General features: G+C 38.6%; 1 protein-coding gene across 1 annotated transcript in view; it reads right to left on the minus strand.

The window, feature by feature from the left end:
* Window positions 1–6,388: 6,388 nt before the first annotated feature.
* Window positions 6,389–12,773, minus strand: part of HEXO3 (beta-hexosaminidase 3) — a 315,121-nt gene continuing 308,736 nt past the window's right edge. The window contains exons 11-14 of the mRNA XM_089424925.1: window positions 8,167–8,265; window positions 8,017–8,076; window positions 7,149–7,399; window positions 6,389–6,931 (exon numbers count right to left, since the gene is read on the minus strand). Of these exons, the coding sequence (XP_089281051.1) occupies window positions 6,765–6,931; window positions 7,149–7,399; window positions 8,017–8,076; window positions 8,167–8,265 (577 nt within the window). The 3' untranslated portion in view covers window positions 6,389–6,764. The remainder of the gene's footprint in view (window positions 6,932–7,148; window positions 7,400–8,016; window positions 8,077–8,166; window positions 8,266–12,773) is intronic.

The following is a 12,773-nucleotide window of genomic DNA, read 5'->3' on the forward strand; positions in this document are numbered from 1 at the left end:
CGACCAAGATTAAAACATAATCGATGGCCAACATCATCTCTGGATCGATTTGTGTGAGTTTCTAGATGATTCTTGTCTTGACTTAATTAGTACTAATTAATTAACCATATTCCCTAAGTTTAGACTTAGGAAATATTTAAAAACTGGTTAATAATCTAATTAAGTCATTTCTAGGCTGAATTTCTAGAAACAATTTATGGATTTTGGAGATCTCATGTATTCTAGCCTCTCCACAAAATTTCAAGGCTAGAAAACATTTGATGCTACAAAAACTAACACTCCCTCTTAGCACGGAATGTGTTCTAACGTTGCACTCCCTGCAACAACACCCTGTCTCTTCATCATCTCCTGTCACGTTGTTGAATTCTGGCTACTGCCTCCCACCAACCACTGCGCAACTCTGATATATGTTTCATTTGTGTTGCTATTGACACTGCCATACTACTACCAAAACTGCATCTGCACTGCAACTCCCTCTCATCTGTTGATGCTGCAACTACAACATCTGACATCCAAAACACTGAATCAATTGTGATCAGTATGATGCAACTATCTCCAGAGTCTCTGACTGCTACTAGCTTTTGCACTGTCACTAAAGGATCTACGTTGTTGTTGACTCTATTCTGTGCCAACTGCACTGCTGCCAACTCTACACTACATTCCCTAGCATCTGACTTCTACTACTCTTTGCAACTGTCACTTGGCCTTTGACTGTATCAACTGCCACTGATCCATCCTACTACTGAATATTGTGGGCCCCCGTAGCAAGGTATTGATCCATGAGGTGGACTCCTCAAGGATCCTGCCCATCTATAGCGTTCTAGGGCTATCGCACCAATTCACCCCACCTCACTCCTAGAGAAATATAAGCAAACATCGCGAAGTCTTCCTCCAGCATGGAGGAAAGTCTATCAATCTTTGCAAACGTTGCATGCTGGTCCTGCTTCTCCTCCTTGTCCCTTTTCCTGAGAGGACATTGGGTACTGTAGTGACCGAGCTCACCACACCTGAATCACTTGACCTTTTACAGGTCCTTCTTCTTCTTTCTCTGCTCCCCCTGTCCCTGACTAGGACCCTTAGATGTGAGGGCCACATTCTCCTCCTCTTTCAGCTCCTTTTGTCCACTGCTACTCCCACTGATGGAGCTCTTTAAAAGAGCTCACCTCAATTCCTCCTACTGCAAGTCAACCCACATTTTGTCCCACTCTAGTAACTTGTCTCTGCCCAATATGCTTTGGATAAAGACCTGTCAGTTCTTGGAGACATTATTGAGTGCCAATCTCACTAGCTTTGTGGGTTGAGGCACTACCCCAACAGTGAACAACTGGTCCCAGACCCCTGAATCCTAGTGAGGAAGGGGTCTATGCCTTCCCCTTTCTGCATTCGGATGAGCCTCAACTTCTCCTCAAGGTACATCTTCCGCTACTCGGAAGTACCCTGATATAATGTGGCGAGAGCATCCCACATCTGTTTGGCAATATCTTTGCTAGCTATATGCGAGACTATATGATCCCGGATTTCGTCTAGGATCAACCGCTTCGCCCGCATCATCTCCTTCATGTACTCTCTCCGCTGATCTGCATCCTGAGGAACTACCACCACTGCATCAATCTAATCTTTCAAGCCATATTCATCTAAAAGGAAGGACATCCCTGTCTTCGATATGATGTAGTTGGACGCTCCATCCAACTTGCCCTGATCACGAAGCCCGACAGTGGCCATCTCAACGATCTGTCGAAAACTTCGTCTCCCTTTTGCTCAGTTGTTGCTCTGCTATTCGCACTCCCTTCTGGAGTGAGAAGATCTGTGCACAATGACTATCAATCTACAAGGAAAAATCAAACTTCTTGAGACTAGAAGTTCCCTGAGGAAAATTTTCCCTTTGTGTGTACTATTCTCTCTTCGACCCTGACACTAGCTCTACTTCGCAAATTGTTGTGAAAACCATTGTATTCAACTAGAGATCTGCGCAATGAAAACTCTGAGTTGCTCCCTATGCCTCTGGAATCACTCGATCTAGAAAGATCAAATTTTTTTGCCCCACTTAGAAAAAATCGAACCTCCATAAGTAACTCGGCCTCCTGGAAAAATGGCTGCGTTGCCCTTGGGAATTTCGGCCCTCTACCCACACTAAGTAGTGAAATTCCTTCTTTTCACCTTTTAGCTCTCTAATTGATCAACTGTGCTCTCATACCATGTGAAAATTCTGAAAAACCAAAATCCTATTGCAACAATTGGTATTATTTCTCCTAATTGTTCATTAATTTAACAATTTATCTGCTACGACAAATATCGAAATAAACACACCGCAACCTTCACAAATAAAATACCACGGAAAAAATAATGCGCTGGAAACTAAGAAATGCTAGCACATACATAAAATATGAGACAATCATTTTTGGACAAATGTCCCCAGAAAAACCCAAAGCGGGAAAACTGGTGCAGCAATTGAGGGTTTTATTATTATGCAGCAATGAGAAATTGAGTACAACTAGATACCGAAATCTAGCAATCCTACAGAGAAAAATACTGGCAAAAATCTAGTGAGGAATTTTCCTCACCCCACAGAGAAACTCCCGACACGACTAGCCTTTAGAAATTTAGACCTCTGACCCTCTGCGTTAGCCTCTGTGCAGCCTACTAGATGTCAAGCCTCTGACTGGTTTCTAATGAAGTCGTTCTGCCTTCTGCTCGCTAGAAAGATGCTTTTCCGACACTTTAGGCCTCCTTCCCTGCGCTTGGAACTAAGGACATCTCTCCCTCTCAACAAATCAATCTTGCCTCTAGAGGCTATTGCGCTGCCCCAGCATCAGTCTCTTTGTGGTTCTTCGCCTCTCTACAAATACACATTGGATCTGGAATGCCTCATCCAGCCTCACTGTCTCTGCCCCTCTCTCACTCCTTTGATCTTTGGCTCTCTCTCCGGTAACTAACTGCTACTACTCTAGAAATAGATTTGCCAAGGAAATTGAACTACTCAAGTGTCTTCTTGATCACCACATTGACCTCCTCTTATAATCCTTTGTTGGAACACCAATGACCAAGATTAAAAAATAATCGATAGCCAATACCATGTCTAGATCAATCCATGTGAGTTTTTAGATGATTTTCGCCTTGACTTAATTAATACTGATTAATTAATCAAATTCCTTAAGTTTAGACTTACGAAATATTTAAAAACTTATTAATAATCTAATTAAGTCGTTTCGAGGCCAAATGTCCAAAAAAGATTTCTGGGTTTTGGAGATCTCATGTATTCTAGCCTCTACAAAATTTCAAGGTTAGAACACATCTTATGCTACAAAAACTAACTCACTCTAGGGGAGTCTATCCACATAATTCCAATGTTGTTCCGGAGGTGATGGCTGGGAAATTCGTCCCATTTTCTGAGCAGATTGGGCATAAGAGAGAATTTCACACTCCTTTGGAGAAGGGGTTACAAAGCAGGGACTGTCTTGGAAATTTGAGGAATTTCTCATGGAATTTTGTTGGAGGTTTATGGGAATTTGCAAGCTAGAGCTGGAGAGAATTCTGAGGGCGTAATTGTGCATTTATGGGTCTGCACAACGCTGAAGACACAGTAAATTCGTGGGAGCTTTGGGGCGCTGGTAAAGCTTGCATTTTCCTTTGGGAAATTCATCTATCAACAGGGGCTACTCACTTGTAATTTCTCAGCTATTGGTTGGAGGTTTTCAGCTCAATTTTAGCAGTGGTTCTCTTGTGGGACGCAAAGCCAGTGAACCAGGGAATTCACACTTTTTAGGGCCTGCTGGGCTAGTTGGAATTGGGCAGTGAGCTTTTGGGTTTTGATGGAGTTGGCATGGGGAGATCCTAGCTAAAATTTCAAAATTTTTGGAGCCGAATAGAGGGCAGAAAGAGCAATTCACCTACAATAGCAACAGTAAGAAATTATGGGTCAGCGCAGTCTTTGGAGAGGAGCTCACACAACCAATGTTGCACGAAGTGAGGGTGTTTTTTGGAAGCAGGGACGCGGAAGCGTCATTTCCCAAAAATCTAGGAAGCGTCTACTATATATATATATATATATATATATATATATATATATATATATATATATATATATATATATATATATACTTTTTTTTTTCATTTTTTTGCATTTATATTAAAAAAAACATTCAAAATGCCAAATTAGTTGTAGAAGACATGAAAACATGCATATTTTTACATAAATCAAGATAGATATGGCATCCATTGTACATCAATGATTAATTATTCCAGCATTAACCATCTAGAATCTAGATTCCTCTTCTCTTGTCTAACGTTTGCCTCTACTTCAATTCTCTAGGGATATTAGTCAACATTGCCCAATTTTGATCAAACAATGTAATCCAAGCCTTATAATATGGTAGAGAAAGCTTAACATGCTTAATCAATGATTTTGACTTGAGCGAAGGGTACATTTTTGCTAAGGCCATGACAAAAGAGTTCAACAATCAATAACACCAACACTAGGGTACATATAGGGCTCAGTGCTCTTGATTAAATGTCAATCACATGCCCTCATACATGATATAATCCAATGAAACGCCACAATCCCATTGATCCTGAAAATTGTTAAGTCTACTAAATTTTGAATGGGATATGAAATCAACAACACCAACACTAGGGTACATATAGGGCTCAGTGCTCTTGATTAAATGTCAATCACATGCCCTCATACATGATATAATCCAATGAAACGCCACAATCCCATTGATCCTAAAAATTGTTTAAGTCTACTAAATTTTGAATGGGATATGAAATTTTATTTTCTCCATATGAACTCTGATGAGGTTGGAATCACTCTCAAAGCTAAATTTTGAATGGGATATGAAAATTTATTTTCTCCATATGAAGTCTGATGAGGTTGGAATCACTCTCAAACATCCTGAGTCATTTCATGGTAATGTTAAAAATTTAACATTAGAATCAGGGAGCATCTAGGAAGCGTCCAGGGAGCATCAAGGGGCAGCTTAGGAATATTTAAAAAGTGTAGTTCCTCACATAACAGTTTGAAATTTCCAAAAAAAAAACAAAAAAGCCTCGCAGCACTGTGTGAACTGTCCACCTTCTCTCGGATCCGCTCGTGATCCGCGGTGGATACACGTCCGAACCTCCATGGATCTGCACCCAATCCTTTCTCGATCCGCGGATCGGGCAACCGGAACCGCAGATCGGGCCCCCGTGGATCCGATTTTCCAGGAATCGCCAAAAAAAGGCAGCACGATTCTGCCTCTAGATCCTGGGGGACACTGATCCTGCAACACTGCACTCAGCACTTGGGCATCACTATTTTCCTCTAATCTACTTGTTTGTACTCCATTCTGCATCAATAATAAAATGGCTCAGCTTTTGGTGATTATTTGGGTGTAAACTGATGTTTCTGCATGTGTGCTTATTTATGGTTGCATGTTCATGATTTTGCTTTGATTATCACTTAATATTTCCACTAGGAATATTACAGACAAGTTGTTGTGAACCCTGTACAGCAACATCTACAACAAGCTTACCATATATGAATATAAAGTCAAAACTACAAACATCCTACGGTATATAAATAGTCTTCTCAGGTTTACACTGTTTTCTGTTTTTTATGCATAATATCTCAGAGACCTAAACAGTATTTATTGCACTGTCCAATCTATCCTATAAGCACTGGAATCTTGGCTGATCAACTTCCACGTAGTGATACAAATGTAACCCAAGGAACTAGTTGGATCAAAACTAAAACAGGCAACATTAATAACATAGAATTTTCATTTGACTTATTCATAATATCCACTTCCTTTATTCATAAATCCTACATAGTTATCAACTTGAATGTAGTGATATAAAAATAACCCAAGGAAATAGTTGTATCAAAACAAACACAGGCCAAATTAATATCATAGAATTTTCATTTGTCTTGTTCATAAATATGCACTTCCTTTATTCATAATTCCTACACGGTTATTTTTCTTCAAGTATGCCCCATAAGATAAAATACCATAACATGGTTTTTATTAAAAATAATATAAAAATACATTCCCTGATATGTTGTATCTTTCTTGCAAGGGATTTGAAGTTGTTCCATGCAGAAAATATAATACGGTCGTACAAGAACTACTTCAAGACAATCCTATATACTATTTAGTATTCAGTGATTTAGTTCTAGAATATAGTTACCATCCCTGCATTATGAACTGCTTGTTTCAATTTATAATTCAGCATCTCTTGAGACTATTTCGATTTGTTTGATTGCTAGTGGCGTGTAACCACAATCATATCATGGACTAGTACACCTTGTACTGCAAACTCAGAGACGGTGGCCTTTGGCTGGGCTCTAAAATTGTATATTTGGAACAATAAAAACGCTAGCTACAACAAGAAATGAGGAATTTTCATCTAAAGAATTACTTGGCCACTCGTAGATTTATTTTCTGAAATATTATATATATCTGAATCACATAAAAAGCCAGCGCTCCTCTCTTTTTCAGTTAGATGGTTCGCTGGGATGGTTTGAAGCTAATCAGCATCCCTTGTTACAATGTAGCCATTAGTTTCAAGCTATTGGTTCCATTTATTGAACCAAAATGGTACCTTAAATAATGCATGCTTTTCCCTTGAAATTCCAAGAGATTCTTTATTCAGGGAATTTGTAGCTCCCTCCAGCTGGTGGACTAAACTGTTGGGAATAACATGATCCAGGACCTATGGGTGGACCCCTACCATCCCGAAACAAAAGCGCGGCATTTTTTGCTCCCTCCAGCTGGTGGACTAAACTATTGTGAATAACATGATCCAGGACCGATAGGTGGGCCCCTACCATCCTGAAACAATGGCGCGGCAGAAACTCCTCTCTGATTGAGTAGACATCTGAAGTTTGCCAATCTGTAAACAACTTCATTTGGGTCTTTCGCAATTTTATCATAGGGAGTCCATAGGCGCTCTTCCAATTTTTCATACAAAAGATGAAATATTTGGTCAGTCCCATGCCATCCAGACAAAATGAAAATTCAAAGATCCAAATCATTATTTATTTACCATTTTCCTTTTATAGATAAATGAACAAAAAATACAAAACATAAACAATTATGTCACAAAAGAAACAAACAGATGAACTGATCACAATAAACAAATGAATCCTGTATAGAATAGTAAGATACCTGCAGCTGCAGCAGCACGAGGCCAAATAGTTTGTTCAATGTCGGAGGCATCTACTGTCTCTCCCCACATACAAACCTCTCCACCAAGCAACAACTTTTGTTGCTGGGGGTTAGTGATATTTGTTAATGGTTCATTCAAGTAGAACTGCTCCCATGTTGTTTGTAGGTGATCTAAGTACCAACTGTCTTGGTTACTTACAATGCACCTTAATCCTCTTTCAACAACCTTTGGTGCAACTCCAACACCAAGCCTAGATGCATTAAAAAACAACTAAATTCTCATTAAGACAGTTGACCTAAACATTGAATAAAAGGAAGATATGTCATCCACTAGTAATTTTGAAAAATGTGTATAATGTTCATCAATTTTATAATTTGTGATTGTCTTTAAGTTATAAAGTCATCATTTTATTTTCGATGCATAAAATAGGATAGGCCTTCATGCTCCTTGCATTCTGCACCAAGCATGTGTTTCAGAAAAGAGGAATATATGTCAAAATTCAGTGACCTAGTTGGTATCGTCACAGCAACAAGATTTGAAATTGATTTGCAGACATGGTACTCACTTTTTTATTTTTTTATCACACTTGTCTTTTTTATTTTCCATCCACTATCAGAATAACTTACCAGTAATGAACATATGAAGATAAACTGATTTCATTTGAACTTCTGTGAGATCCTATAACATTAAGTGAATCTTTCCTGTCCCAGTTTGAGTTGACTAGGAAATAGCCCAGTGTTTGTTCAATTCAAACTAGGACATTCCAACACGCACAGCATGAATGATATTATGTTCCTTGGAAAAAAGGTTTTTGGGAAATTTATGAGCAATACTACTTTCAGTGTAAGTGAGAAAATTGAGATTTACCAGTTGTGGACAACTGTCTTAGGATTCAAATCTCCCCCGAAGTCATTAAATGTCTCCTCCCTGCATTCAGCATGTTTTGGTGGGCAAATAATCTTCATGACATCTATGACTATACTTCAAGAATAATTCCAGATTTTGTGAAATTCTTACCAATTAATGGGTTCATAACCATGGGATAAGGCAATTTTCTGGGCACGAAGTACAAAGTATTTGTAAGCTTCAGATGTACTCAATCCCATTTTAGCTAACCTGCAAATTGAAAAGAGCTAATTAATATATAAACTCCAAATTGTTTCATATATAGTGTTTTACAACAATTATGATTATTCATATTTTGAATTTTTTCATATAAATTAGCAGTTTTCAATTATACTTTCCAATATTGGATGAAAGGTTTGTTGATAAATGTCAGAAAATGGAGATTCAAAATTTACTTCACTTTAAACCACGGTAATAAATCTATTGTGTAGACAGGAAACCCAATCCTAAAAGATTTTAATAAACATGGAAAATTACAACAAAGCACAAAATTTACTTCACTTTAAACCAGGGTCATAAATCTATTGTGTAGACAGGAAACCCAATTGTAAAAGATTTTAATAAACATGGAAAATTACAACAAAGCATATTACTCAGAGGCACTTGCCAAACTAGCATAGATCCATCTTAAATCCAGATCTATCAACTGAAAAAAGATAGAAAAACTGAAGGTGCAAATATTGACATTTTTTAATCCCTCCCCATGTTTAAGATCTATCTAAGTGTAATACCCCCAATTTTGCGAGCATGGGAATTTTTCCTAATTTTGGTAATACTAATTAAAAGGGGCAACTAGTATTTTGGAGAAAGGTGGCAAAATTATTTTATTACAGATTGACAGCAAATTATTATTTTATTAAAATGGTGGAAAAAGTAACAAAGTGGAAAATGGCCCCCACCAATAAAATAATACTAAAAGGAATCTAGAAGGATGGAGTGAAAATATAAGAGGGACTCATTTTGTGGATCATCTTTTGATTATTACACTTAACACTTCATCGTGTTGTTTAGCACAGGAATTCCAAGCGGGATTCCACCCCATCTTCGAAGAACTTCGAGTGCCTCCCTAGTTGGGAATTCAAAGAATCCATTGCTGGGCTTTCATAGAGCTTCATTGACAACAGTATTTCTAGCTCTGCGTATTTCCTGGGCATAGAGGCAATTCGAGTTATTCATTGTGGTCCAACATACAACGAGTCGGAATCTAAGTTATTTGCAGGAGGATTTTCATAGTTGGAGCTGGTAATTTTGTGGTGATTTTGCAGGGATAGAGAGCAACAAATTGGGGAGATGAAATTCTCTTCATTTGGAAGTGCGTAGGAGTTTTTGGCTTAGCCTGCGAAGGGAAGTGGAACGAACAAAGTTCGTTCTCCAAGCTAAATACTCCAGAAGACTTGGAATATGTAGATCCCCACTGAGATACAGGAATATATATTAAAAAGTATGAATAAGAATGATGTTATAAATGAGAGTGAGGGCCTTCTTATATACCCTAGGCAGGTACCTCTTCATGGAAGGTCATGTCCCATTTAGACATGCCTCTTCAATACTAATTACTAATTAACTAATCATTATTACAATTATCATCATTATTTATATTTATATTATTTATATATATTTTATTCATAACATTGCCTTCCTCCTCAAAAGCTTTGTCCTCAAAGCTTAGTGATGAAAAGGTTTGATCTCTTTTTCTGTTTCGAATGTCTTCTCGTCTCGGAACTGTCATCTTCGTTGAAACAAGACGATATGATCCTCTAAGTGATAAACAAAATTATCGCACTGAGAATGGATCTGACCATCCTAAATTAATCTTCTGTGGAATGTTGTGGTTACTAGATACTTCGTGTAAATTGTTATCACAAGACTGAATTGTACTGACATTAGTAGTCTTCAGAACATAATTTTCTTATTTATGTTTAGAGTGATACGGATTCGTAAATTGATTGAGATGTTTGTTCTTGCGATTCGGATGTAGATGAGGAGTTTTTTTGGTTTGTCTTTCCCCTATCATGTGTGTGGCAATATTCTGATTTAATTTAGGTGACGATGTTGTTGAGTTGGTTATAGAACCTTCACTTGGGATGTTTATCATCTAAATTGCAACATCTAAGTGTGTCTTTTCTTCAACCGGTTTTCCTTCTTCTTGAGTTATGATATTCACTGGATCAATATTTATTCCTTTCTCTTCAACTTGGACTTCTACATTCGATGCTTCCTTCTCGATAAGTTGTTGTACCTTGTTTTCCAATGACTTCTTGTCCTTTAAGCTTCTTAATTTGCGTTAGTAGTTTTTCACTATGGTCTTTAAGCCGAGAAACTTCTTCATTTTTTTCAGCGGTGATCTTGTCAACTTCTCTTTGCATATTTTGTAGTACTTTTTTACCTTCTTGAAAAATTACTTTTGAGATATCTAATATGTCTTTTGGTATTACTGAATTTGGCTTCATTGTAACATCTTGTAGCGTTATTTTTTCCTTTCTATAATAAAATGTCAAAAACTTCTTCATATTTAGGATGAAGGAACCTAGGTTTCCCATCTAGGGTGAACCTAAAACAATATCACCTTGATCACTCCATAAGGTTTGAACTGAGAATTGTGATACGAACGTATAATCTCCAATGTTTAATTGTAAATTGGTTATGTCATAGTTTTTGTTGTCATAACAATCTGATTTTTCGATTACATTTGACTCGGGAATCACTAATTGATTTGTGATTTTAGGTTTTATATAACTTTTATCTTCGGTTGGCGAGATAGCGATAGTAACATCTTTTCTCGCAATAGACCCTTTGTTAAATTTGGCAACTAGGGCCAAACTCCATGTGGGTCATCTTATTAATGGGAGTTGATATTTTTCTTGGATCCCTCTCATCGAGAGGTGTAGGATTGATCTAAAGATCATCCGATTCCGATAAGTATTCAAGGAGATATGAATTTATTTGTGTTATGGGACAATTTGTCAAGGTCAGCGAGCAACTAAACTGCCCCCACTTGTGCTCCACGTTTTGGTATAAATACAAGTGCCTTGCAAGTCATTTGTACACACACAACTATCTTGAGATTTCTTCTTCTCCACTTGTTTTGGGTTTTAGTGGAAAGAAGAATCTCTAAGGGAAAAACACAATCCTAGAAGATGATGCCCTAAACGCAGTCCTAGAGGATGATGCCCTAGCCGCAAAAGGTGGTCTAGCCGCAGTCCAAGAAGGGAGATCTAGCACGGTGAAGGAGGCCTAACAGTTGACCCTAATGTAGTCCTATCATGCCCTAGCCGCAGGTGTTATCATGCCCTAACTGAACATAGCCATGCCATAATCCTATACGTTGTTTTGAAAGGGTTTGAGACAGCCCTTGGACGAAGCAAAAAGGGATGCCCTAACTGCAGTCAAAAGAGGCTCCTAGTCGCAGCAAAAGACAGATCATTGAAGGGAGATCTATCCACGTTTAGAGGAGCTTATATACGCAGCCTAAAGAGGCTCCTATACGTTGCCCAAACCTGCCCTAATCTGTTGCCTAAAGAAAGCCCTATTCGCAGTCTAGAGAGACCTAATCCAAGGTCATCCATCCACAGTCCAAAGACCATATTTCGTTGTCCAAAAGGAAGCCCTAGCTGCAGCAAGGAAAGGACTGGACAGCGTGGACATTTGAGGGCTATTTCAGGGGTCTGTTTAGAGGACAGTATCACTGATTGGAGGAGACCGAGACAAGGAGGGTTTGCTGAGTGAGGAGACCGAGACAAGGAGGGTTTGCTGGAAGGTACAACTACTATTTCAGGGTGACAAGTCCATACATTAGGCCTGAATCTGCCCTAAAGGAACAGTGTGACAACAACAACTAGGAGTATTTAGCGTAGAGAAATAACGCTAGTTTGAAGCTATTTCAGGAAGACAGTGAGGCTATTTAGGAGGGCAGAATTAGGGGAGCTTAGGATCAAATCTGTTGAGGTATCATTAGAGGATCAAGGATCATATTTCTGCTGCCTAGAAGATACAGGAAGACTGTGTGTCAGGCAACAGGCCATGGCACCATAGTCAAGGATTTGATGACCGTTAGATAGGACTATCTTGACATAATGAAGGCTTCCCTATCTGTTGTTAATGCTGTAGGAATTTACAGGGTAAGTTCCTCAGAAAGAACACCAAAAGGACACCGCTCACAACCAGATCACAGATCAATACACCAGTATTTTTGACGTGGTTAAAACCCTCAAAGAGGGAAACAGTCCACGGCCTGCGCCAACGTGGCTACTACAGGCAATTTATTAATCAAAGAATAAAAATTTACATAAGCTTCTCTCATGCACGGATTACCCGAACAATGACCCTCCATGCGCTTTAAATAGAACTCATGGACCAATCGGGTGTCAAGCCACAGATCAAGTGTCGGTAATACCGAGGAGAGAGTGAACCGTCGGATCACTACATATCGTGACCGTCGGATTGTAAGTTACAAAATGTACAACGGTAAAGAAACACACTTTACCTAACTCTATACCTAACTCTATACTAGACCAAGTTGAACTTAACTATTTCCTATGTGTTGGAATATCCTAACAAATGCAGCAAATAGATAATGATGGGCATCATGATGAAGTGTAGTGCAACATTGATAAATAAATGCTACAATGAGATGCAGCATGATGGGCACAGTGAGATTTAGTATGAGGCAGCATTGGTGGGTGCAGTATGATGATAAGGTACAGCTTGATGATGCAGCA

This window comes from Pinus tabuliformis, chromosome 6 (genome assembly GCF_031772625.1).
Source record: "Pinus tabuliformis cultivar Carrire ecotype Pingquan chromosome 6, CPIR1, whole genome shotgun sequence".
In the NCBI taxonomy this organism is placed as follows: domain Eukaryota; kingdom Viridiplantae; phylum Streptophyta; class Pinopsida; order Pinales; family Pinaceae; genus Pinus; species Pinus tabuliformis.